The sequence below is a fragment of the Haliotis rubra genome, unplaced genomic scaffold (genome assembly GCF_003918875.1).
Source record: "Haliotis rubra isolate DU_JTF1 unplaced genomic scaffold, ASM391887v1 Scf153, whole genome shotgun sequence".
NCBI lineage: Eukaryota > Metazoa > Mollusca > Gastropoda > Lepetellida > Haliotidae > Haliotis > Haliotis rubra.
Window position 1 is genome coordinate 1,776,858 of NW_025765481.1, and position 27,352 is coordinate 1,804,209.

The window sequence follows — 27,352 nt, forward strand, 5'->3', positions numbered from 1 at the left end:
TCAACTCGATGTGACAGGAGATTCTGGAGTGGTGCAGGTATCCCATGAATATCATCTTAACATCAACGCCACAACGACAAAACAGAAGTTTCATTACGCCCAGGACGGTATACTCGGCGTAAGAGGTACAAATATACATATAGAATACATAGGATGACGCAATGGTTTACATGGGTTATTGTACAGTGTTCGTGATGGTATAACAGAATATACACAGGGTTTTTTAAAGCACAGTTTTTACAGTGAAACAATTGTGACGTTATATCCTTCCAAAGTACAGACCTTCATCATTTTTACATCTATGTATCCATGGCCATTGATTGTACGCGATGAAACAGAATGGACAGTTGCAATAAATACAGCCTAAAATATCAATACCGTCTCTGAATCAGACGTATAATTTTAAAGATGTATGTCAGGCATAATCCTTCTATTCATCGTTTTGCCATCTGGCGTTGCCCTACACAAATTGATATGGAATTGCATAATGTGACTGAATGTATTTACTGCTTTAGGCTTGCTCCTGTCAGATGAAATCATCAATAAATGTTAACGGCTATTCTGTCACACATGCAGTTCCAAAACGTGGGCAAAAGGTCAGGGTAACCGAAAGTTTGGCAGTTGACTATAACTTCCCTCACACATAATTGATTTCCTTTGCTGGGTAGTAAACGTGATTAATTACTAAAAACTGCATCTTGACAAGCTGTTAAATTGGATGCCATGTCAATGAACACGCGCGTCTTAGCTATCCACTCAGTCACGAAATGTGGTATCGGCACATCTTTGAAATACCCTCTTTGTACCTTCTCTAGTCAAGAGAATTAGTTGTCACATTGATAGTCGCATGTCAATATCAAAGACAGGGCACACATCACTCAGCATTACTGGGTTCCTCAGTCTTTAACGGCCCTTACTGACGTCAAATGTTATTATTCATGGCAATCAACATTTTATCCCTTCCAGAGAGTCAAAACCAAATTAACACTATCCCGTAACAACCAATGTACACAAACCATGATGATGACCAATCTATGTAGTGAGAATAGATTCATTTTAGGATCCATACAAGCTTCATTTTTAAGACACGTTTAACGCATCAGTGTCGTAAATGCAATTATGCCTTATGCTATTACCTAACATAATGGGTAGTTGACCTATCCATGGTAAGACAATTGTAAATTTCTTTGTATTTTAAGGCCGCACTCTGTAATATTACAGCTACATGGCGTCGGTCTGTAAATAAAATGTCTGGACTAGACAATCCAGTGATCAACAGCATGATCATCGATCTACGCATTTGGAATACTATGACATGTGTCAACCAAATCAGCGAGCCTGACCACCCGATACCGTTAGTCGCCTCTTACGACAAGCATGGGTTGCTAAAGACCAATTTTAACCCGGATCTTCACGGGTAACAAACGTAAATTTCATGCGTTCAAGATAACACATGTCTGAGTTTTAAACTGAAGGTCATATCATTAGACTGTTACACAATTCACAATGCTCCACGATGTTTCACGTGGGAACAATACCAGTAACAATAACGTCATATGATCACGCATTTCCCGATGATCCTGTGCTGTGATGGGGTCACGTTTGCATTAAAGTCAATGTCAGACCACTCAAATCAACAGTGAAGGACAAGCAGCAATCACCCTAAAACATGGGCTATCTGCCTCATGCCCAGAGATTGTCCACACTTCATTAATGACAAATTAAGTCTAATTTGCGATTTATTTTGTGTATACAATGTAAGGACATGCAAACAGTATCAAACACGAACAGACAAGTCTTCAATACTGTATATAAAGCGAATGATGGTATAATTGTGTTTCAGTCACCACTTTTGAGTTTTGATCTGCACAGAACTACATACTACCATGAACTCCACTTCCATAAATGGTACAGTCAATTCGACGACTGTTCCAACAGAAGCATCTACAGCTGAACCAGAACCTAGTGTATCTTTCTCAGGATTTGGCTATGACATTATTGGCTTTATACAGTTTTCACTTGCCTTTTGTAGCTTCTTTGGAAATGGTATGGCCGTTCTGATATTCTTAAAGCATAAGCAGCTACGGTCTCCGACCAACACTTTCATCATGAACTTAATCTTCTGTGATATGTTGATGGGGATGGTGGCCTTTATATCAGCATCTGCTGCCTTCAACCATGGATGGGTATTCGGGCACAATGTGTGTGTTTTTGAAGGATTTATGGTGTATTTCCTTGGCCTGGCATCAATGTACCTCTTGGCATCTATTGCACTTGACAGATATGTTGTAATATCCAAACCACTGTCAGCCTCCAAGATTACCCAGAACGTAGCCCTACTATGTACTGGTGTCTGTTGGGTGCTTGGCTTCCTGTGGGCACTATTTCCCATTTTGGGATGGAATGAATATACCGTTGAGGGTATTGGGATCTCATGTAGTGTGATCTGGCAGAGTGACGACCCATTCTACTCCAGCTACATCATCACCATCTTCTTTTCGTGCCTTGTAATTCCCGTCTGTTTGATGTCCTTCTCCTACTACCACGTATACATGGCTGTAAGTATTGCTTGAGTGAGTAACCCCGCATCAGTGATTTTGCTCAATTTCGCGGCTACTGTAAGTATTGTTGGTAACTGAACTCCAATATTGGAGATATATGAAGGCGATCAGTAAATAACCGAGCGTGGACCAAACAACCCAGTGATTGACATTTCAAGTATCGATCTACGCATTTAGGATATGATGACACGTGTCAACTAAGTCAGCGAGCCTGACCACCTAATTCCGTCAGACTGTTTCCTATAATACGTACAATGTTTGAAACTGAAAGCTAGGTATGGGTTAAGTTCAATATGCATTGGCTGCTCAAAATCGATTCTAACCCGGATCTTCATGGGTCTGCAATTATTTAAGTTGATGCCAAGAAACAGAAGGCAGATTGGAATCTTAACGTCGAAGGTTAAAAACAAATATCGGGAAAGTTTTTTGGCGAGATGTTTTCTTGGAGTATATTTTGTATCATCGAACATTTATTTGACAAACGTTTGTTGTTTTGAACAAAGCAATACTGTTTCACCCTTACAACCGCTGGCATACTACTGAAATAAGAGGAAGATGATAGGATTTGTCTGATAATTGTTTTAGGCTGTATATCGGCTAAATTAATTATATTGTGAAATGACAAACTAGTATTACTGTGGTAGGTAAGTATGACAAGGGTCAAATGATCAAAGTAGATGATTCACAATCATCCTGCTTACTCATTCTAATCACCCGATCTCCATTAATCGGCTCACTCTTGATATCAATGCATGGGTATTCGTGACTTACGCTGTTCATGGATTCATTTTAATAGCTGATAATGTTCTACACACGAACATAAGATTACATAAAAAGAATAATGCCAAAAGCGGTGTGTCATTGAACTCTGTTACTTCATATTAAACTGAACCTTAGCAAGTCAGGGGCTAAGATAGAGCGCCTCTTTTTAGTAGTTTTGTGTCCAACTGTCAACTATTTTGTGAATTCAGATATAGCCCCGGATAGATTTAATAACAATTTATTTCCCACAAAAAATATCTTGGGACCTTTGTGATGCTGGAATGCATCCCAGAGTCCGATGATCGAGAATACAAATCTCACTTTCGCTCTGCTTAAGTTCCAAGATTTGTGAACATTACATCGTTATGCCCCTGGATTCCAGTAACTGTGAGCTTGCAAGACCTCCATCACATGTGCAATGCGGCGGACATTAAGTTAAAACGACGGGGGTAAACTGAAATACTGATCAAGCCAACTAATTCACTCACTCACTCACTGATTGAATAGTCACATGCTTTTTGCAACATTTGTGTTAGTTCTGTTTGGATCTTGTGTGGCCTTTTTGTGTAAATTACAAATTTGATGGTATTTTTTTCAATTTCTGTATTATCACTGAACCAAGCATGACGAGTGAGGGAGTTAAAGTTTATAGTCACAGCGGCAGTATTTCAGCCATATCGTGACCTACAATAGTTTTAAATTCATGATAAATGCGCAAATTTTAAAAACGTGTCGACGAAGTACAGTAAAACCAACTAGTATATCACAGTAATAAGAAATATAACTGGCATATATCTCTAAACTAGGATTTCAAATTAGGACAATATAATATGAAAAAGACTGAGGATCGCCAACAACTTAAAGTAGATCACCCAAGCATGACGAAGTAAACAAATATGACAAAAATATTAATCAATGACTTCATGCACGTACTCTCAGTCGCACTCTGAAACGTGTTGTTGATGTGTTAGTACAGTAACGCTTTTAACACTACTGACTGATCCAACAACATTGATACTACGCAAACATATATTAATTCTACTATCTCATTTTGGCAGGTGCGAAACGTCTCGAGGAACAGTGTGTGGGACACCAAGAGCCGAGTCGCCAGGAAAAAACTGAAAGTAGAGAAGAAGATGTTGAAGACGTGTGTAGCGATGGTTTGTGAGTAATCCTTGCTAACACTATATATGATACAGAACAAGCTTTATGGATGACAACTTCTTTTTATTCGTGAGTGCGACGCTTCGATACAGATTTTTGCACCGTTGTCAAGCAGGAATGGAACATGAAGAAGGGGGATGTATATATACACATGTATACTGAATGTAACAATATAATAAAGACAACAACTTAATTAACATAATTGGCTAGGCAGTAAGCTGATGGAACCAGAGAGTAGACAAAGGACGGGCGTGGAAGCCAATGATGTACAAATAATAATGAGATGTTTATACAGTAGAGTTTATACAGTAGATTGGACTTGGTGGATGAGTGCATCATAAGCGGATGGAATGAAGTATCCTTGGTCTCGGTTGATGGTGGGCGTTTGATGTGGATGGCTTCGGTGAGCTTGCTTGTTAGCGAGAATGGTGATGTCAGACCACTCTATTTGATGATTGGGGCTTGCTTTGATGTGGTCTGAGATGGCTGATTTGCTGTCGGAATTGGTAACAGAGGTCTGATGTTCTTTCAATCGGGTGTTGATGGGTCGGGACGTTTCGCCTATGTAGGTCTGTCCACAATCACTCATCCACCAAGCCCAATCTACTGTATAAACATCATTATCATTATTACATCATTGGCTTCCACGCCCGTCCTTTGTCTACTCTCTGGCTCCATCAGCTTACTGCCTAGCCAATTATGTTAATTACTAGTATGTTGTTTTCTTTGTTACAGGGTTACATTCAGTATAATTATATATATAATTATATATATATATATATATATATATATATATATATATATATATATATAGATATATATATATATCTATATCTATATCTATATCTATATCTATATATATATATATATATAGAGAGAGAGAGAGAGAGAGACAAAGTCGACCTTTGGGCGACATTTGTGCGACCTTTAGGCGACAGCTGTCGCCCTAAGGATATATTTCTGTCGCCTAAATATCTGCATGTCACAACTATGTTCATTTTCCTTAATAACTATTCCTATATATATACATCCCCCTTCTTCATGTTCCATTCCTGCTTGACAACGGTACAAGAATCTGTAACGAAACGTTGCATCACGAATAAAAAGAAGTTGTCATCCATAAAGCTTGTTCTTTATTGTACTTCCCAACTTCTAAAATGCCACTCAAAGAAGTTAACACTATATATGTGTTTTAATTGTTAACACACAATGATTTAATAGGACTTTATTTCTGCAGTACATAGCCATTGAATACGCATCCTTTAACAATATGCCCATAATACCAATACACGTGGGTTTAAACGTTGCTCACATATGTAATATGATCGAGCACCTAAAGTAAAGTATCTTGAGTAGCATCTAATAGGACTTTGTATCATTTAACACAGCGTTGACGTTTGGGTTTCAATTTCTTCGTCTGAAGCATACAAGGCTATCTGCATTCATCCAGCGCGTGACCATTTATCACATCTGGTAATGGTTTCTCTAAAAAAAATTAAACTGAAAAAGTGTTAGATTTGACAAATTAATTTATTAATCTTTCTCCGAAGACAACATTTTAAATATTCAACGTGGTAATTTTGCTTGTTCTGTGTGCGTTGGCTTCTCGCGCCGTGTCTCTGCAGCTGTCATCACCTGGGGCTTCGTTCCCAAATTAAACTCAAAATGTTGTTCAACCCAACTCGCTCTCTCGTTATGACTTTTTCCTCACCCATTTTTATGACTTGGTGCAGTTTTATCCCATATCTGTCACGCATTTTCCAATGAGATTAGGTTTCATTGAAATTGAAGACTCGATAATGCATTTCAATTAGTTCATTACGCAATGCGATCAGATTATCCTTTTCCTACATACCGTTCGTGTATGGCATTAACATAAATTTACACGTGTCTTCGGCAAATATGTTTCTGTGGGAAAGTACCTTATTTGAACCATTAGAGTGATAAAATATTATTAAGGTAAAACACGAATCCTGGACCTCAAACAATCAATTTTGCACCGAAAGATATCATCACTTGCTTGATAACGGCGTCAGCATCTACACCGAAGCGTCGCAGGTATTGTTCAGGGCCTCTTTTCACAAAGCACTAAGGTGATCGTAAGTCACTAAGGTAACCTTCGTGCAATGTTAACGAATGGGAGTGACGGTTAAGCTCAGTAAAGGATGCATCATGAAAGGAGCCCCTGAACGATATTGTCCGTCCGCTTCACACACCTCTCGCTTGATATGTTGTATGAACAGTTTATTTCTTGTTCAACGCCGCACTCAGCATTATTCCAGCTACACATGACGGCGGTCTTAAAATAGCCGAGTGCAGATGATGACACGACCCAGAGCATCGACCTAGGCTATGACATCCATCATCAGCCACGTCAGTGACGGTGACCACCCTATCGTGTCAGTAGCGTCTTACGACAAACATGGGTTGTTGAAGACCAATATTTTTTTCTAACCCGGATCTTCATGGAGAACGTCTATATGAGGTTGGTTATAGTTTAACGCCGCACTCAGCAATATTCAAGCTATATGGCGGTGGTCTGTAAATATAATCGAGTCTGGACCAGAAAATTCAGTGATCAACAGCATGGGCATCAATCTACGCAATTAGATCAGCTGAAGACCAATTCTTACCCGGATCTTGACGGGTGAGTTTATCAGAGCATACTATGAGGTGATGATGAGAAGTAGCCGATGGGATAGGTATACGTATACTCTGTTAATCGTAAACATCTGACTACAATAGCCTTGCGACAAGACGGTGAACAATATTTTCTTGAAGATCAATTCTAACGTGTGACAAACTAAACACTTCCGTATTGGTAACTGCGGAAACCTCTTTACGACAAATGTGTATTTGTGACGTGTCATTATTTTGTGACCGCCTCCGTGGTGTAGTGGCCAGAGCGTCCACAAGGAGAGCGGAGGTCGCGGGTTCGATCCCCGACCGAATCATACCAAAATACGTTAAAATATGGTACTTATTGGTCCCTGCCTGGCGCTCGGCATGAATGGGTACAACAAGGACTGGTCGGCTCGGAGTCAGTATAATGTGTCTGAGTGGGGTATTCATGCTTCACTGCGGCGTGATATCTCAGTGGGCTAGCACTATAAAACCAGTTTCAGTCTGGGCTAGTACAAGCAGCCGCACATACACATACACACGCATGCACGTCGTCATATGAGCGAAATATTCTCAAGCACGACGTTAAACCCAATTTCACCTCACCTCATAATGTATTGTACTGTGAAGCATTTCGAATCGGGGGTCATCTCAAAACAATATTTATTTAATCTTTAACCCTCGCAAAGACACGAGGGACTGTGCCCCTACCCTGCACATTGACACAATGTTATGTCTGTCTGTGATATGCTAACACCACTCGTCAGTTTACTCTCAGTTTGCATTTAGCGGTCGCTCTAACCACTACACCACGGAGGCGGTCACAATGCATTATGTCATAATGTATTGTACTTTGAAGCATTTCGAGTCGGTGGGTCATCTCAAATATATATATATATATTTGTTTTAGCACAAAGATACGAGGGCCTGTGGGTAGGGGTGGGGATGATTGTTGGTGATGAATATCGGGTATAGATGAATACTGTATGCACACCTTCCCGGTGTTTATGCCTCTTAGAATGAATGCTAGTAGTCTATGCGGGCATCATGTTTCATTCGGCCGGATGATGTGGATCTTAAATGTCACAATAACAAGCCATTAAACTGAACAATAAAAACTTCTTTCGACCGAGAACTGGACCAGGTGTAAAAGTCAATACGCCCACAGTATTTGTTTTTGTCACTGACATTTGTTGCGCAGCAACAATATCTTTAGAAATATGTGAATGTTTTGTTGTTTTGTTTTACGCTCTAAGTATTTTTAGGCCGTCAAGGAAAATGAGACGGGCAATGTTTCAACACTGGACTACCAGTGTTAAAAACATAGCCCGTCTCACCGTCCTTGACGGTCTATTTTTGTGAAGGACGGGCTATTAAATAAGTAAGGCAGTCCTTTGGTCGGGCGGAAATATTTGAAAAAATATACTTAACTTGGTTTGAACTTCGTCTTATCTATTATTATTTCATTGTTTTAGTTTTTGGGACTGGCTGTGTTTGTTAAGGGCTGATCACTTTTTTTTGGACAGCCAGTCCGTGGAAAGGCCATATTTCAATCTATTTTATACGAATTCGGTTCGAGCACGATGACATTTCACAATACTGATAAGCCGTATCGATCCCATGTAAGGAATGGAACCAAATGATTTGCCAAATCACAAGGCTACACAACCGTGCATATAATACTAAGAGCAAAGCCAATATGTTCTAAAAATATTATTTCTTCAAAAGTGTTAAAAACATATAAGACGAATGTCAAAATATGCAATAAAGGTTAATTGCATCTTTCAGCTATATTTCTCCTGTCCTGGCTGCCCTACACCGTTGTGTCCTTCATCTCAGCCTTCGGCGACCCTACCCTGATCTCCCCGCTGATGGCGACAATACCCGCCCTGGTGGCCAAGTCGGCTGGCCTGTGGAACCCTCTGATATACGTGGCAACCAACAAGCAATTCCGCTATGGCTTCTACGCCATCATTCCATGCAAAGGGATCAAAGACTCGCTGGTGAAGAAGGAAGAAAAACAGCCAGAGTCCTCGGAGGAATCGGATCTGGATGAAGAAGACGACAAGAAGAATACTAAAAAGGTAACGCTTGTAAGTTCCCGACCTGATAACGGACCCTGTGTCAGACCGGAACACTGGTGCACAGAGAATCCATCAATGATGAGCATTGGATTGCCTGGCCCAGACTCGATTATTAACACTGCAGCCAGATAGCTAGAATAGTGCTGGGTGCAGCGTTGAACAAGAGCAAAACAAACAAAAATGAAAATCTACGGATGTCAATACACAATACCATTTAGAAACTGGTCAAATGTCATATATGTTATATTTGGGATTACACTTTCTTAGTACACATTCTAGTACTTTTGTTTGGTGAGACCCATCCGGGATTCGAACCCACCCCCCTCAGAGTCAGGCACCTAATCGCCAGCACCCAAGTCTGCCGCCTAACCCGCTCAGCCACTGATCAGCCACATATGAAAGCCGCGGTAGCTGAGTGGGTTAGACGGCTAACTGTGTGCTGGCGATTAGGTGCCTGACTCTGGGGGTGTGGGTTCGAATCCCGGATGGTACTCAACGGAAACAATCCACGGATATGACGGGAACATGTCTGTAGGGGTCACACAAGGTGCATGTATGAGACGTAAGCAGGGTCGTATTATGACGCTCAGGAGTGAGTGAGTAATGTATTAATGCGATCATGAGAATAGACATAACCGCATCGATTCGATAATCAAACAGATCAACTGCGCTCCTGCCTGCCTCTCTCACAGGAATGTGCCTGTACGTAGTTTCGACCTATGTGAAAACTGTACCTGAATATATATTTAAAGGATGCGTCCCTCGTTATCTGAAAATAGTGGCGTCTACTTTTGAGTCATGGATTAAACTTTATCTGAACTGAGGGATCAGTAATGCATTGCTTATGAGCGTGGTGTTACGGGCGTGATACCTACGTTAATTAAACTATCAAACTCAGTTAGGTGATAAAATTCAGAGCATCGAGTATCATTCATTCACTTAATATAGTTAACATTATGTGCAGTTGGGGGAAAACATAGGTTAAAGTACGACCTAAGCATCTCCAGTTTTGCTTAGCAAATGCACTTGTTATCGCAGATGTGAATACGTATACATACTAGTATATCGGTTAATAATATCGAGTGCAGCGTGTATATACCTCCGTCTTCTGACATCCGACCGTCGGATCTTCAAAATCTATCTGATCAGCTTCCAAAGCCATTTATCATCATGGGCGACCTCAACGGACACAATCCGCTTTGGGGAAGTGACCACACTAATAATAAAGGTAAAATACTTGAGGAATTCATTTCCGATAATAATTTATGTATTTTCAATGATGGTTCAGCCACTTATCTACATCCAGCTGCGGGAACATATTCTTCCCTGGATCTGTCACTCACCGATTCGAACTTATATAATGAATTTGAATGGATGGTTCATGATGACCTGTGTGGGAGTGATCACTTCCCCACCATTCTCAAAACAATCAACCCTGGTGATGATCCACCTATATCACGACGGAACTTCGCCAGGGCTAACTGGTCATTATATAAGACCCTATGTACTGATCACTTAAAACATGACATTTTTGCGAACAGCGAAGATCCTATACAGTTATTTTCAGATATACAGAACAACATTGCTGACCAAACTATACCCAAGTCCTCTGCAATTCCACATTCGTAAACCATGGTTCACTAATGAATGTAAACAGGCCAGAGAGTGTAGGAAGAAAGCGGAAAAGTATTTTCGCCGACATCCTATTGTCCATAATCTAGACAAAGTTAAAATTTTAAATGCCAAGGCTAGACGTGCTTTTAAACAAAATAACTGTCAGTCTTGGCGAAATTATGTTTCTAAGAAGGATTCACGCACACCTATGTCAAAGGTGTGGAACATGATTCAAAGAATAAAGGGCGAAAGTTCCAAGTCTACCGTTCACCATCTGAAGGATGCTGATAATTTATTAACTAATAAATCTGACATTGCCAATAAACTTGGTGAAACTCTGGCCAAGCATTCATCGTCATCAAATTATGTCCCTGAGTTTCAAAAGTTTCAGAAACGACAGGAGAAGAAATGATTAAATTTTAACTCAGACACTACATGAGCTAAATACAGCCCTTGAGCAAGCTCATGATACAGTGACAGGAGCTGATAACATACAGTATCAGCTCTTGAAGCATTTACCGGAATCATGTTTGGAAACACTTCTAACTATTTTTGATTCAATATGGATTACAGGGAATTTCCCAACGTCGTGGCGTAATGCCATTGTAGTCCCTATTCCAAAGCCTGGCCGGGATCATACTGATCCTTCTAATTACAGACCAATCTCTTTAACGAGTTGTGTTTGTAAAACCATGGAACGAAAGGTAAACAATAGATTAACATGGTATCGTGAAACCAATAACCTTATAACCAATATTCAATGTGGTTTCAGGAAATATCGTATTAGCATTGATCATTTGGTACGTTTAGAATCCTTTGTTAACAATGCTATAGTAAATAAACAGCCAGTAAATTCTTTGATCTCGATAAAGCATACGATACCACCTGGAAGCATGGCATTTTAAAGGATTTACATGATTTTGGTTTGAAGGGTCGTTTACCTCTTTTTATATCACAGTTTTTATCAGACAGGCAATTTTAAGTCCGAGTGGGTTCACCCTGTCTGACCATTACAATCAGGATCAGGGTGTCCCACAAGGAAGTATTATGTATGTCACTTTATTTAGCGTAAAGATCAACAGTTTATCCAAGGTTTTAAACAATTCAATTGATGGATCACTCGCGGTAAGAATATGCATACTATTGAACGGCAACTGCAGTTGTGTTTAAACAAGATAAATAAATGGTGTCTTGAAAACGGCTTTAAATTTTCTAAATCCAAAACTAATTGTATACATTTCTGCCGTAAATACAAACCGCATAAAAACCCTGAACTCTCTCTAAATGGCACACCCATCAAAGTTGTGAAGGAGGCCAAGTTCTTGGGTATTATTTTTGACTCGTACTTAACGTTTCTACCACATATTAAATCCCTAAAACTAATGCCTGAAGGCACTTGACTTGTTGAAAGTCGTTTCCAATTCTAAGTGGGGAGGGGATCAAGCTACCCTCCTACATCTATATCGATCACGGGTACGTTCCAAACTTGATTATGGTTCCATCGTTTATGGTGGAGCCTGCAAAAGCAACCTCAAACTATTAGATTCTGTCCACCACCAAGGTCTAAGACTTTGTCTTAGGTCCTTTAGAACTTCTCCTGTTGACAGTCTCTACGTCGAGGCCGATGAGCCATCTCTTACACAATGCCGTATACAATTATCCTTGCAGTATGTAACAAAACTATATTCTAATGAGTCAAATCCTGCATTTAACTGTGTTTTTAATCCTCTTTATGAGGATCTGTACAACAAAAAGCCTTCTCTTGTTCCGCCTCTTGGTTTGAGAATTAAACCATTCATTTCTGTTGCCGGCAGTGAGCTGGAAAATATATCTCCTTCCCGTCTTCTTTCTTCTCCTCCTTGGCAACTGGTGAGGCCAGAAGTGGACCTAACTCTGACAAAGTTTAAGAAATCTGAAACTAATGAATTACAGTATAAACATGAATATAATCAATCAAAAAGTAAATATAATACATACAAATGCTTATTTACAGATGGGTTCAAGGATGGTGGCGCGGTGGCATGTGCCACTGTCATTGGATCCAAAACAATATCTTCTCGACTACCAAATAACAGCTCTATTTTCACAGCAGAAGCTAACGCCATATTAATAGCTCTTAAATATATTAATAAACACCGTAACTATAAACAATACATAATATTTTTCCGATTCTCTTTCGTGTCTTCAGGCTATTAAAAATCTTTCTTCTAAACATCCACTTTTATTAGAAATTATTGAATTGTATAATGAACTTGCTACTGGCCGATGCGACATCGTCTTTTGTTGGCTACCCAGCCACGTTTGCATTTCTGGGAACACAATGGCCGATCTTGCTGCTAAGGCAGCACTCAACAAATCTGTGACACCACTTCTGATTCCATATTCTGATTACAAAGCTGCTAATAGATCTTATATCCGTGATCTGATGCAAAAGAAGTGGGACACCCAAGTAGGTATCAATAAATTACATGCAATAAAACCAACTATCGGTTACACTTACTTGGGTTGTCAGTCCAGATTTGAAGAGGTCATCATACGGCGATATCGTATTGGCCACACAAGATATACTCATGCATACCTATTAAAAGGTGAGGATCCTCCGTTTTGTATCCCTTGTGATGAAAGAATCACAGTCAAGCATGTCCTGCTTGACTGTGTTGAATATTCCATCACAATGGATATCTATTTCAAATCACAAACTCTGAAGGATCTTTCTAGTAATATAAGTTCTCATTTAATTATTGCATTTTTAAAAGAATTTGACTTGTTAACTGATTTGTAAATAGATACATATTTTATTATTGGTAGTTTAGATTAGTAACTTAGATTGTCAGTGGCTGTACCCTCAAAGGGGGTTGAAGTAGTGTAAAATTATTGTGCTTCTGAGAGGGTACGTAAGTCCCGAAACATTCAATGGAAATTTAAATTTACCAGTTGTTTTAAATGTGGTATTCTTGTCATTTTAATTTTGGCTAAATTTGACTTCAATCGCCATCGGCTGAAGGTATGATATAAATCCAACTAGGGTCCATGCAGGTAGCAAAAGTACTGTAAGTCCCCATGGTCCCTAGTTTGGTGATACACCTTCAGTTGTTGGCGATCTATAGCCAGTTTTTATATTGTATTGTCCAAATAGTGCTATTAGTTTTAATTTTCCACACCAGTTTTAGTTGTAATTGTGATATGCTAGTTGTTTTACTGTCCTTTGTCGACAGGTTTTTATAATATACATCTATTCCATTTCAATGTCAGATTTGTTCTCGTCACGATATGGTTGAAATATTGCCGATGTGCCGTTAAATAATAACTCACTCACTCACTAATGATATCGATAACTACATGATCTCAAAGATCCATGGCGCACCATCTAAGTCACAGTACACCGGACCCTACCTGAATGCTCAAGAAACAGAAGACTGACGTATTATTTGGCTTAAGGTGAATGTTCAATTACTAGCAATATCACTGTAAATGCAATCAGTTTTCACTTGTACACTATCGCTGGGTCATTGATCGACAGCCAGAGATAGGAGTCACAGGTCTTGACAGATATTCGTGGTTGAAGGGGTTTCAGACAGGCACATTTCCGGTATAGATCTCCGAATTACAATGAATCAAAAGCATCAAGTCATTCAACCCTAATCTTGTTTTCATTTTTGTCACGTTTGCAGGAAAGAACCATTTTCTATAATATTGTACCCGGCTGGTCATTTCAGGAAAAGAAAGACGAGAAGCCAGGGACATCCGGGCGACCTAAAGGCAACGCTGTTGCTCCGGCACCTGAGGAGGACTCCGGCAATGAGCCTACGGTAATAGAGGATGTTTCACACATGGATGAGGCGGACGTTGAACTCAAGGACATCAAGAAGAAATAGGTCACTAGACTATGCGTATTGATTTATCATCTAGTGAGCGAGTATACATTCTATGTCGGCAATGGTTTTTCATTTTGGCGTCATTTACGAGGCCTAAGATCAGAGAAGAAAGACAAGCTTTTGCCCTTATTACGCAGAGACAAGTCTTAAATTAACACAACTTACAACATGTGGACTTATTCTGGAAACAGGCACCAGACCTTGGTGTCCTACAGAACTCTGCTTACCTGCGAACATCATAACGTATTTCTGTAAAGATGTATTTCATCCTATGTTGTCAATTACACGTCACTGATTACAGTGATTACAAGCTACAGACGTTGCTGTATAGATATGTATGTAACATACATTTACTGTATAAAAGAGATGAAACGATTTCGATAATGACAGGAAATCTGAGATCACAGTCCATTGTACGATTCCGACCATATCATAAGCGTGTGTTCAAAAATCACTATCAGATAGTGATGCTATCAGGTAACACATGCAAAGGGACGGAAATTGTGCATTGAAAAAAGCCTGGAATATAAAGGAGATGTCAGAATTGCATCAGACATCATTTTTGCACAAGCAAAAACTGAGGCGTCTTCCACATGTCTTAAAGGCATCATGGTTGTCATGGTGATCATTGGTGAGGACGAATCCTGCCGTTACACTACATGCACTTTAAATCTAATTATATACATAAATGTGGAATGTAGCAAAGGTACTGTGTATATAACAATGGTGAAACTAATGCTTTTGAAATCTTGTATCCCGAATACAGACTATTAAATACATAGGGTTTGTAATTTCGTACCATGTTTGAAAGTCTTGCATCAAAATGCACTTTTACCTGACAATTGCAGTCTGTGCATGCACTAACAATATCACAATAATGAACTATGTATTATCTATGGTATCTATGGTAAACGACTGTCCAGCAGACATGACAAGCACTCATGTATTTGTTTAGGGGCCGCATGGGTATATTCCTGTCATATTTCTTCATAAATTCCACAAATTTCTCATAAGTTTTAGGACTGAACCACAAACATATATTTACCTTTTATCTATAACGCCACTTATGGGGTACAATGTATACAACGATTGGTGTCTCCACGTCCATGCATTTTTGCAATATATACGTTTTCTCCTAGTTACTGTGAATGTCTTGTAACTTTCAATATACATGTGATATATTTGCTATACAGTAAACCTATGGCTATATCATAATATACAGTTAAAACAGATGACCACTGACTGTCTATAGGACGGTGGAGTATTGAATCAGACTTCTATTCTTCGTGTCTACTATTATGTAACTATTGAGGACACAGGTTCACTTGGCCAGTGAGATTATTTTCATTACCTGTGTATGTCAAACTATATCTTTACCAAGTAGTACAATAAAATAAAATACTGATAAAACCGTGATTGTATTTTTCGTCTTTTTGTGTAATATCTGACACAAAACAGAAAGTGCCACCTTGAATATCAATGAAATCATAGTGTTATATGATTAATAATGATTATGTCATCGCTGGACAAAGCGATTATTATGTTAAAACAGTCAAATTATCAGTTAAGTAAGACCATTGCTGTCATCCGCCAACATTAATATCCATACACCACTTTTCGTTTTCAAAGGGCAAATATTGTTGAAATTCAGGCAGTAAATATACAATATGATAGGGGTGGTTCATTTGCTCACCATACAATCGTTATGCATGCAGCAATGCCACTGTTCTGATTCCAGCCTTACACCCAGGCTCCCAGATGAAGAACCCGCCAATAGACAATGGAGAAGCAATATCCGAGAAAAAGGGGTAAAATCCAACTTACATAGCTACAAGAACCAACGACGAAATCCGATCACGTTGAGTAAACGTGTGCATACAGTTAACATGTTAACATATGTAAACTTCATGTACAAAAATAAAAATACACAATTACTGTACTGGAGACACTTGAATGGATTAGGTGTCAAAGTCAAAAGCTGCAAGAAATCTCCTTTCCTCAGGAAACTTTTGGGTGTCAACAGTTTTATCTGTTGACCACGACCGCACTCCTGACAATAGAGAAGTTGATATCCAAACATCTTTGGCTCATGTTCATCACTTCTTAATGCGCTTAAAAGGACTCCGGAAACTTAAGGTTTTTTAATATGGATTGCTATATGACGAAATGATGTTCTCTGATGAAATTATGTAAAGCTATATCTCGTCGAAATTAGAATATATAAACACAACAGACACGATCAGTGGAATTAAATTTGGCTGACAGGCGATACTGGATACTATCAAGCAATGATGTTAAGTACTTATGTATATTGAATATTTGTGTAGTATTGCGGCAAAGACGTTGGGAGGTCTAAAATATTAAAGTAACGATAATACCATTGTCAATATCAAGCGGTTTGGATCGCACCAAAATGCACCGAATCGATGGCACCTGCTAACACGTTAATTGCCAGGAGTCAAAGTACATTGTACATTTATTCATCCCAAACAGGATTGTGTGGTGCCCGTTCGTCATTGCCGAACATGTGCCAGAAGCCGTAGTTCAAGGTTTCTTGGCACAATGGGTTTTACCAAAGTAATAAGCTTCTAACTACAGCTTGATCACTAGGAGTTTCCTTCCATTCCAAGGTGACTCAGTAATGTTCCAAGCAGCGTGTTCTGGAGCGTTGCGGTAGGCAAAGTGTTTAGAAATATGTTTACAAACGCCAAAAAACTCCCCATGGGAGGCATAGTTTAAATTTTAAACTTTTGACAAACAAAATTGAAAAAAAGGTTTTTCATCCTTCGTACGTTAAAATGACACCAGGACCCGGTTGTATCAAACTTTAATAAAGCTTTAATCGTTAATTAAACTATGATTAGTTAATCATTGATTATCTTCAGTTGCATGAAACCCTAATAAAGGAATCCCTTCATTAATCCATCATTAAGCTAATGAAGGTTTGGGGGTATCATTAACTCGTCATTAGCTGTATCAACATGGCATGGATCTCTACACTTTGAGCTTCTGCAAATAGATAGGATTTTTGGTTTTGGTTTTTTAAATTAGATATAAAATATGCCACCGTTCCACAAAGTCACTGAAAATAAAATAAAAATTACAAATGCAAATACGGACCCGAGCCAAAAAAAATTGCCACTTAACTTAATTTCAATAGACTTACATGTGAATTTAGTGTAGAAAACACAATTTTAATTTAATTAATTCTGGTGGAACGGAAAATTCTGTCGAAATTATGTGGGTGTAGCTGAGATGATTACTGTGCTCACTTTAATTAGGACCCAATGAAAATTAAATTCATGGAAAATATTTATGCTTCACAAAATTAACATACCGTATAAGTCACATTACTAATACTGTTGACACAGGCCTGTATTTCCTCAAGCGCTTTTTATTTGATGTAATTACATTACGAGTTTTCGATGATAATTCCCTGAAATATTCTAAATTTTAAAGCATAATTAATAATGACAGCAGCGTCAAATGCTTCTGTCTGTTACTAACTTTGCTATATTTTTGCACAACCTTTTTAATATTGTCGCTTCTTAAATATTTGCATTGTGAGAAACATAATAGGAAGCGTATGCAAAGTGTAACGGGATGGGTTCCAGATACAAAAATAGTAACAGGGGGACTTCACTCTTGTGAGAAAAGAGTGAACGGCCTTCACATTGATTTGGATATTCGTTGGAAGAGGACGAACGTTATGTACAGCGGGTGAAATGTGATTGAATAAAGTTCAACTGCATTGTACAGAAGGTAAGAATATGAAATGAAACTGTCCGCAATTTCGACATTATGTTTTGAAGTCGCAAGCTAGCCTATGTCTTCGTCTACTTGCTATTTTGTTTTAATATTTGCATCGACATACATAGAGAATACTACACGAGGTTCATTACATACGAATTATAGGCGAAATGAGTGTCCTTCCTATGGTATCTGACCGAGCGAAAGCGAGGTCAGAAACCATAGGAAGGTCACAAGCTTCGTATAATTCGTATGTTATCAGACCGAGTGTGGTATTTTATGTATTACCCACGTTTTACATGCTTTAAATTGACAAAATAGCCCACTCCGGCCACACCGTTGAAACATGCGGAATCCGAATAAATATCCATGATTTTCTCGATGGATGAGAAAACAGGCTTGGGACATGGACCGCCACCTGTTTTTTTCGTTTGAATTTTTCTACCTGAAAACTCTTTTTTTTGCATTTTGAAAAATATTATTCCATTTTTGTCTTGATTTCTTTGGACGTCCCATTGCTTACCCCAAGGCTATTGATCTCGGCCGTTATTTTGTCCCATATCTGCTTCTTTTTGTCATTAATTATGGAGTTGGTAAGTTTGCTGTTTAGCACACCGATATGATCTTCAACTAGATCTGTTAGAAGTTGTATTTCACAACTTTCAAAGTTTTTGCTGCGATTTCTGAAGGCAGCCATGATGCAGACGATCGATGAGTGTTTACATGCATGGCATCATGGATAATAATTAGGGGATTCCCCTAAGTTAATCATGGTTTAATGACGGGACCTTTATTAGAGGCATACTTAATTAATGGGTGTTTAAATAAGGGTTTATACAACCGTATTTAAACACTTCATTAACTAATCAAACATTAAGTATTTAATCAGTGATTAGTGTTTAATTGATGATTACATAATTACGTGTTGATACAACCGGGTCCAGTCCTTTGTCTGTGTTATGAACACTTGTCAGTTGGGCACATTTACCATTTGAGACTATATAATGGTTTAGAAATTGAAAAGTGATAGTATTCGATAAATTCTCCATGTTTTAAAGTTATAGTAATATTTTGTTACTAAGCGCCATAACATCTACAACCAATAGTTGCACTATCACTGTTAAGGGTGTTTGGCTGTCGAAATTTCAGAATAGAGGTAACCGTTCAAGAATTCAGGAATCCTCCACCTATATTCGCTGTTCAGAGCTCCCACCATTGGGGTCATCTTGCGCATAAGTTGCCAGATCTTCAGGCAGAGGGGTATCCTTTCGGAAGAAATTATCTGTTTTAATGGTTTACAGAAAAAAACAAGTTGGCAATGTAATTTCTGATATCCTGTTGACCCGTGAAAATCTGGGCTGGAATCGGTTTTCAGCGACCCATGTTTGTCGTAAGAGGCCACTACCGGGATCAGACTCGCTGACTTGGTTGATACATGTCATCGTTTCCCAATGACCGATGATCATACTGTTTATCGTTAGATTGTCTGATCCAGACTCTATTATTTACAGACCGCCGCAATATAGCTGGATTATTAAGGGCGGGGTTAAAACAACAAACAACATCTTGCTGTCTGACGAACTGTTTCTTCCAGATGATAGTTTTTGACGATGCTCACCCTGTGTTCATCCTCAGAAATATTTGATTTTCAGGAGAAAGGAAGGGATATTTAAAACATAAACTTAATCAGGACTGAAATTACATGTTCACCACATTTCTGGAAAACAAAAGTGCGTTTTCGTCAGACTAAACTAAAGTGTCCATAGAATACTTATTACTATTAAAATATGGAGCTCCTGTTTGTGGAAAATATAACTAAGCCCCTGAACATTCAGTTAATTCTGATGATGATGATGATTATGATGATGATGATTGGTTATCTAAAACCGGTGCACCCACGTGTACGTGAATGACACACACCATTGATCGCAGGTGTACGGCGAGATTCGGCATTGAATGGCAAGTGTCCTGGCAGGAGACTGCACTAGTTGCACTCATTTCATGGACGTCCATTAACATCAAGACAAAGGCTCTGGTACTGGACGTTGTATTATCTATCAGCATGCGCACTCATTTCATGGACGTCCATTAACATCAAGACAAAGGCTCTGGTACTGGACGTTGTATTATCTATCAGCATGCACTCATTTCATGGACGTCCATTAACATCAAGACAAAGGCTCTGGTACTGGACGTTGTATTATCTATCAGCATGCGCACTCATTTCATGGACGTCCATTAACATCAAGACAAAGGCTCTGGTACTGGACGTTGTATTATCTATCAGCATGCGCACTCATTTCATGGACGTCCATTAACATCAAGACAAAGGCTCTGGTACTGGACGTTGTATTATCTATCAGCATGCAATCAGTTTGAACCGCATTGTTTCTTCCAGTGTCGGAATATTTAGTGAAAAATAAGAACACAATCTGCTTTCTCTTCCCCGCCCCCTTTGCTTAAGCCCAAATGAATCTGTTCGGTGGATAATCGAGACTGGCTATTTTCTGGCGTTGACGCTTAATTCATAGTTACCTGAAATGGGAAGAGATTTTTAGAAGGGGGCTGAAGTCGCCGAGTTTCACGCTCAGTTGCATATATCAGTTATGTTAAGTTAATTACACAAGAGATGTTTGGACTAAAGCATTTAAACTGCCCTATCTCTGTTGAAAAAGAGCAATGCTTGAAACATGCATATTAGTAGTGAGTGAGTTTAGTTTTACGCCGCAACCAGCAATATTCCAGCTATATGGCGGTGGTCTGTAAATAATCAAGTCTGGACCAGACATTCGAGTGATCAACAGCGTGAGCATCGATCTATTTCTATATAATTGGGATACGGTGACATATGTCAACCAAGTCAGCGAGTCTGATCGGCCGATCCCGTTAGTCGCCTCTTACGACAAGCATAGGTTATTGAAAATCTATTCTAACCTGGATCTTCACGGGTATATGGACTTGAAGACGACAGTGAGTGAGTGAGTGAGTTTATATTTATCGTCACATCGGCAATATTTCAGCCATATCGTGACGAGAACAATTAATGATTATATCATATATCAATAAAATTTAAAATTAAAACCTGTTGACGAAGAACAGTAAAACTACTAGTGTATCACATATATCCATTTAAAACTAGTGATGAAATCTAAAACATGTTAACTAGAAATGATAAGATAATGTAAAAACAGGCCATAGATCGACAACAACTGAAGGTAGACCACCACACTAGGGACCATGGGGACTTACATCACATTTGCTTCCCGCATGGACCTCAGCTGGATTTACACCATCCCTTCAGCCGTCAGCATTTTAGACACATCTAGCCATACATTAAAAACACATATTCTACGATTAAAAAGTTGGATAGATTTAAATTGACTTCGAATGCCTTGGGGCTCACGCACCCTCTCAGAGGGGACAATAATTCTACAACGCTTCAACCCCCTTTGAAGGCACAGCCCCTAACAATCTCAGTCACCAATCTAAACTACCAATAATAAAATATTTATCTATTTACAAATCATTCAACAAATTTAATTATTTTCAAAATGCAATAATTAAATGAGAACTTATATTATTAAAAAGATCTTTCATAGTTCGTGATTTTAAATAGTTATCCCTTGTGATGGAATATTCAACACAGTCAAGCAAGACATGCTTGACCGTGATTCTTTCATCACAAGGGATGCAAAACGGAGGATCCTCACCTTTCAATAGGTATTCATGAGTATATCTTGTGTTGCCAATACGACATCGTCGCACGATGTCGTGACCTCTTCAAATCAGAACTGACAACCCAAGTAAGTGTAAGCAATATAGGGTTTTATTTCATGTAACTTATTGATACCTACTTGGGTGCCCCGCTTCTTCTGCATCAGATCGCGGATGTAAGTTCTAATGCAAGCTTTGTAATCAGAGTATAGGATAAGAAGTGGTGTCACAGATTTGTTGAGTGCTGCCTTGGCAGCAAGATCGGATATTGTGTTCCCAGAAATGCCAACGTGGCTGGGTAACCAACAAAAGACGATGTCGTATTAGCCATTAGCAAGATCATTATACAATTCCATAATTTCTATTAAAAGTGGATGTTTACAAGAAAGATTTTTAAAAGCCTGAAGGCACGAAAGAGAGTCTGAATACATTGTATATTGTTTGTATTTAGGGTGTTTTTGAATATATGTTAAGTCTGTTAATATGGCGTTTGCTTCTGCTGTGAAAATTGAGCTGTTATCTGGTAATCGAGAAGATATTGTTCTGGATCCAATGACAATGGCACAAGCTACTGCGCCACCATCCTTGGACCCATCTGTGAATAAGGACTTATATGTATTTTATTTACTCTTAATTGATTATATTCTTGTTTATATTGTAATTCATTAGTTTCTGATTTTTTAAATGTAGTAAGTGTTAGGTCGACTTGTGGCCTAACCAATTGCCAAGGAGGAGAAGAAAGAAGACGGGTAGGAGATCAATTCCAGCTCAATGCCGGTAGCAGAAATGAATGGTTTAATTCTTAAACCATGAGGCGGAACAAGAAAAGACTTTTTGTTGTATAAATCCTCATAAAGAGGGTTAAAGACACAGTTAAATGCATGATTAGACTCATTAGAGTATAGTTTTGTAATGTATTGTAAAGATAATTTTATACGGCGTTGGGTAAGAAAAGATTCATCTGCCTCGACGTACAGACTGTCAACAGGAGAGGTTCTGAAAGATCCAAGACAAAGTCTTAGACCTTGATGGTGTACTGAATCTAATATACTAAGCAGCAAAAGAAACATTAGTTTGGAATTTTCCTTCGCAGAAACGGATAACTGTAAACTCATTTCATGTTTTGATTGTATATTTTTGACAACATCTCCAACTTTACCTGAGCAAAGACATTCCTTCCCAAACTCAGAATGGAACCCAGGAAATGGTCTCAAAAACGCAACCTGATCTCGGAGACGGTACGGTGTTCGCCATGTTTTTCATGCAACTCATGCTGCACGTGCTGTTCACAAGGACCAGCCCTGTAACATGCACCCCCATACTTGGTTGAAACATTCACATTACAACGTCAGCAGGATGACGCGACTCACAACAGCTCAGAGGAACCAGGCGCTAGGAAGACTTGAAGTTGGCCACACTGCACAAGCCGTTGCCAATCACTTCCAGGTCAACTTTCGGACCATCTACAGGCTCCAGCAACGTTTCCGAGCCACCAACACCACAATGATCGCCCCCGTACTGGCAGCCCAAGGGTGACCACATGACGACAAGGCCGCCATGTTGTGCGACAGCATGTACAGAATCCCTTCATGCAGGCATCCGAAACAGCACGCCAGACAGTGGGAACACACGGAAGACCAATCAGTACTGATACAGCACGCCGACGTCTTAACAGCGGGAACCTCCATTGCCGTAGACCTTACCGTTGACCTATTCTCACCCTTCGTCATCGGCGTGAACGTCTACAGTTTGCCCTACAACACCCAAACTGGCGATACAGGCAATGGAGAACTGTTCCGTTCACAGGTGAGAGTCGGTACTGCGTATCAACTGCAGATGGTAGAACAAGAATATGGCGACGATGTGGACAGCGTTACTCCGACAAATGTGTTATGGAAAGAGACTCATGGGGAGGTGCAAGCATCATGGTATGGGGTAGAATAGGCCTGAACCAGAGAGTGGGTCCTGTTGTGTTCCAGAACCTTGGTCCAGGGAGAGGAGGCGGCACCACAGCGGTGCGCTACATCGACCAAGCTCTCAGACCCCACGTCATACCACATTTCGCACGTCACGGGAACAACATTTTCCAGCATGATAACTCCCGGGTCCATACTGCTAGAGCTACACGGGACTTCCTACAGCAGACCGGTGTCAACATTAATCAGTGTCCAGCCCTTAGTCCCTATTTAAACCCAATTTAACATTTTTGGGAAGAAATTCAGTGGAGACTGAATAATGTCATTCCAAGGCCGAACACAGCCGATTTATTGCGCAAGGCCTTTCTCAGAGTGTGGTTTCAGGTGCCAATGGCCTCCATCAATCGATTGGTGCACTCCATGCATAGACGCTGTGCTGCAATTATTGCCGCTCGTGGTGGTGACACTAGATACTGAAGTCACGGGTCTGACTGGACTGCAAACGTTCACGTAGTGTCTTGAAATTGTGCTGAGTTATTCATTGATGTGTCAAGATATTGTACACCAAAAAATTTTTGATCCGCTTATTATATCCAATTCTGTAATGATTTGATTACATTGCCTATCTAATTTTGAATTCGTACTGACGTGTTTTTTTGCTGCTGAGTATAGTTTAAGGTTGCTTTTGCAGGCTCCACCATATATGATGGAGCCATAATCAAGCTTCGAGCGGATGAAGACAACAGGCTGAAATCGGAATTCGTCAGGTATCCTGAGCGTTATTAAGTTTATGCTAGAGGAAATGGTGAAGCGATACCCTGAAGATCTTCGAAGTTTACTACTTTGAACCTCAAAGCACGGGTATAGTTCGGAAAAAAAATATCTGGTATCCGCAATTCTGATCACAGCACTCTATAGTGATTATGGAACGAGGAGAGACTCAGAAAATAATTAGCAGGTCTCGAGACAGTCATTGAAAATATATTCCGTATTTGACAAAACCACATGCCCTTTAAGCCCAAATGAAGGTTTCCCATTTTTATGGAATGAAACATCTTCGCTGTGTACTGTTAGAAGGACGTTCAAAGATAGTACGATCTGTCCATGGATTTGGGGATTTCCACCTCGCATGTTCAACTGCTAACAATCTCACAAGAACCTTTTTTCAAAACTACGTTTTGTAGCACATACTGTAATGCGTTTAAGTACTTGACCTTATTCATATAGTGAACCAGTTTTGCACAAGATATAATATATTTACAGAAATATTTTTGGGCCAATTGTTTTGGTTTATTTCTTGAAATGTCAAAATACTCAATTGAAATTTCAAGATAGCGAAAGTGTGAAGAATTCAGTTGGAAGAATTGAAAACCTGATATGCTTAATTCTAACCCGAGACTTTGGTGGTAGTTTTTGTTGTTTAACCCCGCACTCGACTATAGTGTAGCTGTATGACGGCGGTTAGTGTATAGTCGGGTCCTGACCTGACAATCGGGTGATATCATAAGCATCTATTTACGTAACTGGGATACGATGACACGCAACAACCATGCCAGTGAGCCTGACCACCCGATCCCGTTAGGCAACTCTTACGACAAGCACGGGTACCTGAAGACCAATTCTAAGCCGAGTTTTGTCCCAAAGGTTACCTGGTGTAAATGTGCCACTTATGTTTCATTGACTCATGTGACTGATCTGATTTTCCTGCAACTCACCCCATTTTGTCTCTCGTCGAGAATTATACTTCCCATCAAAAGTTTAGACTCACTAGTGTAAATATAGCCACTAACTCAGGCAACTGTTCTAAACTAAATTTTGCAAGATATGCCATACTGTTTAAGGTACTGTTTACACAAGAACTGATGTATTGTAAAAAATATCCGTAACGTTGAAAAGTTTATTGTAATGTGTTCAGTAAAGGATAAAAATCAATGAAAATTGAAGAATTCTTGACAAAACTTTACACCAAAACGCAGCTGTTCACATGCACGATATTTGCACATGCTTTTCAGCAATTTGATGCATGATCCTCGTGCAGTTCATCTGGATAAAGTTTGCAGTTGGTACCCCCAAGTTAGTGGAGAAATATATACATACTTAACATATAGTCAGTGTTTTAAGTGAGTCTAAACTTTTGATGGGACGTATATTTAAAAAAACATAAACCGCCACCTGCTTCTTGAAGTTCTTGAACACGTCGCGTAAGTCATTCTGACATTTACGTGCGCTTCCATCACGACTTGCTATATAAAACGCACGACAATACTTCGAACCAGAATGCCCCTCATATGGCGATAAATCATACAACTTCGTTTCCAGATGCCATATGATCTTTACTTACATGTCACAGACATCTGGTAACCAAATATAGTTTCATGGCTTTGACACAACGACTGTTCTCGAGCTGTAATGTACAATCCATCAGTCTTTAAAATCAACTGAGCCCTAACCTTTACCATAACACAATGACTGGATGGGTCTTACGTTTCCTATGAAAAGTTTATTCATCATATCAACGGCTCTTTTGTATTGACCAGAATCTATTGTTTGCAGTCTGCCTTGATACAACTGATTACAGTCTAAGTAAACTTAGGCTCAGTATAGCAGTGTAACGAATAATACTGAGTCTAACAAAACCTAGTAGAAGGTCGCGTCAGCTAACCTTTGAGCGACCTATGGCCGTCCAGTCAAACGCGAGACGGCCGAATGGATTTAACCAGTCAGACAACGACTACTTGTAAGGGTTCGGCGGGACTTACAAAACGGTTTTTGGATTTTCTCTTCCCTGGTTGCTGACACTGATCTATCAACAAACGAAAATCCGCATAAAACACAGATATTTGGCCTGCAGTATCTACGCTTATGGGTTTCGAATGACATGGTTACTATTTGCTTATATTTTCGCAAGATGACATCCTTGAATATTGACTAAAACGCTATTTTCAGCGACTGTTTACTCATTGCGTGTATCACTTGGAAGCGATCGTGCGGAAAATAGCATGCGGAATCGTTCGAGTTTTTGAGGTAAAGGTTCAAACGGTATGTGCGAATGTTAACTTTCGCGATATGGTAAGCTGTGTTCTGATTGGTCAGTCCAAAAGGTTATCTGACGCGACCATCTACTAGGTTTTGTTATACTCAGTATAGCAGTGTAACGAATACTACTGAGCCTAAGTTTACTTAGACTGCAGCTGATTAGTATTGTCTTTGGCGTTAAGCAACAAACCGCAAACCAGTGACCTTGACCTGTGACCTGACCTATTTCATTGGTCCTCATCATTCACTCATAT

At 39.4% G+C, this 27,352-nt stretch overlaps 1 protein-coding gene across 1 annotated transcript; it reads left to right on the forward strand.

The window, feature by feature from the left end:
* The first annotated feature begins 1,884 nt into the window (after positions 1-1,884).
* LOC124270593 (visual pigment-like receptor peropsin) lies at positions 1,885-14,682 on the forward strand. Its single transcript, XM_046705607.1, has 4 exons — positions 1,885-2,558; positions 4,382-4,487; positions 8,898-9,193; positions 14,524-14,682. Exons 1-4 carry the CDS (start codon positions 1,887-1,889, stop codon positions 14,680-14,682), a joined length of 1,233 nt encoding a protein of 410 aa, XP_046561563.1. The 5' UTR covers positions 1,885-1,886.
* The last annotated feature ends 12,670 nt before the right edge of the window (positions 14,683-27,352 follow it).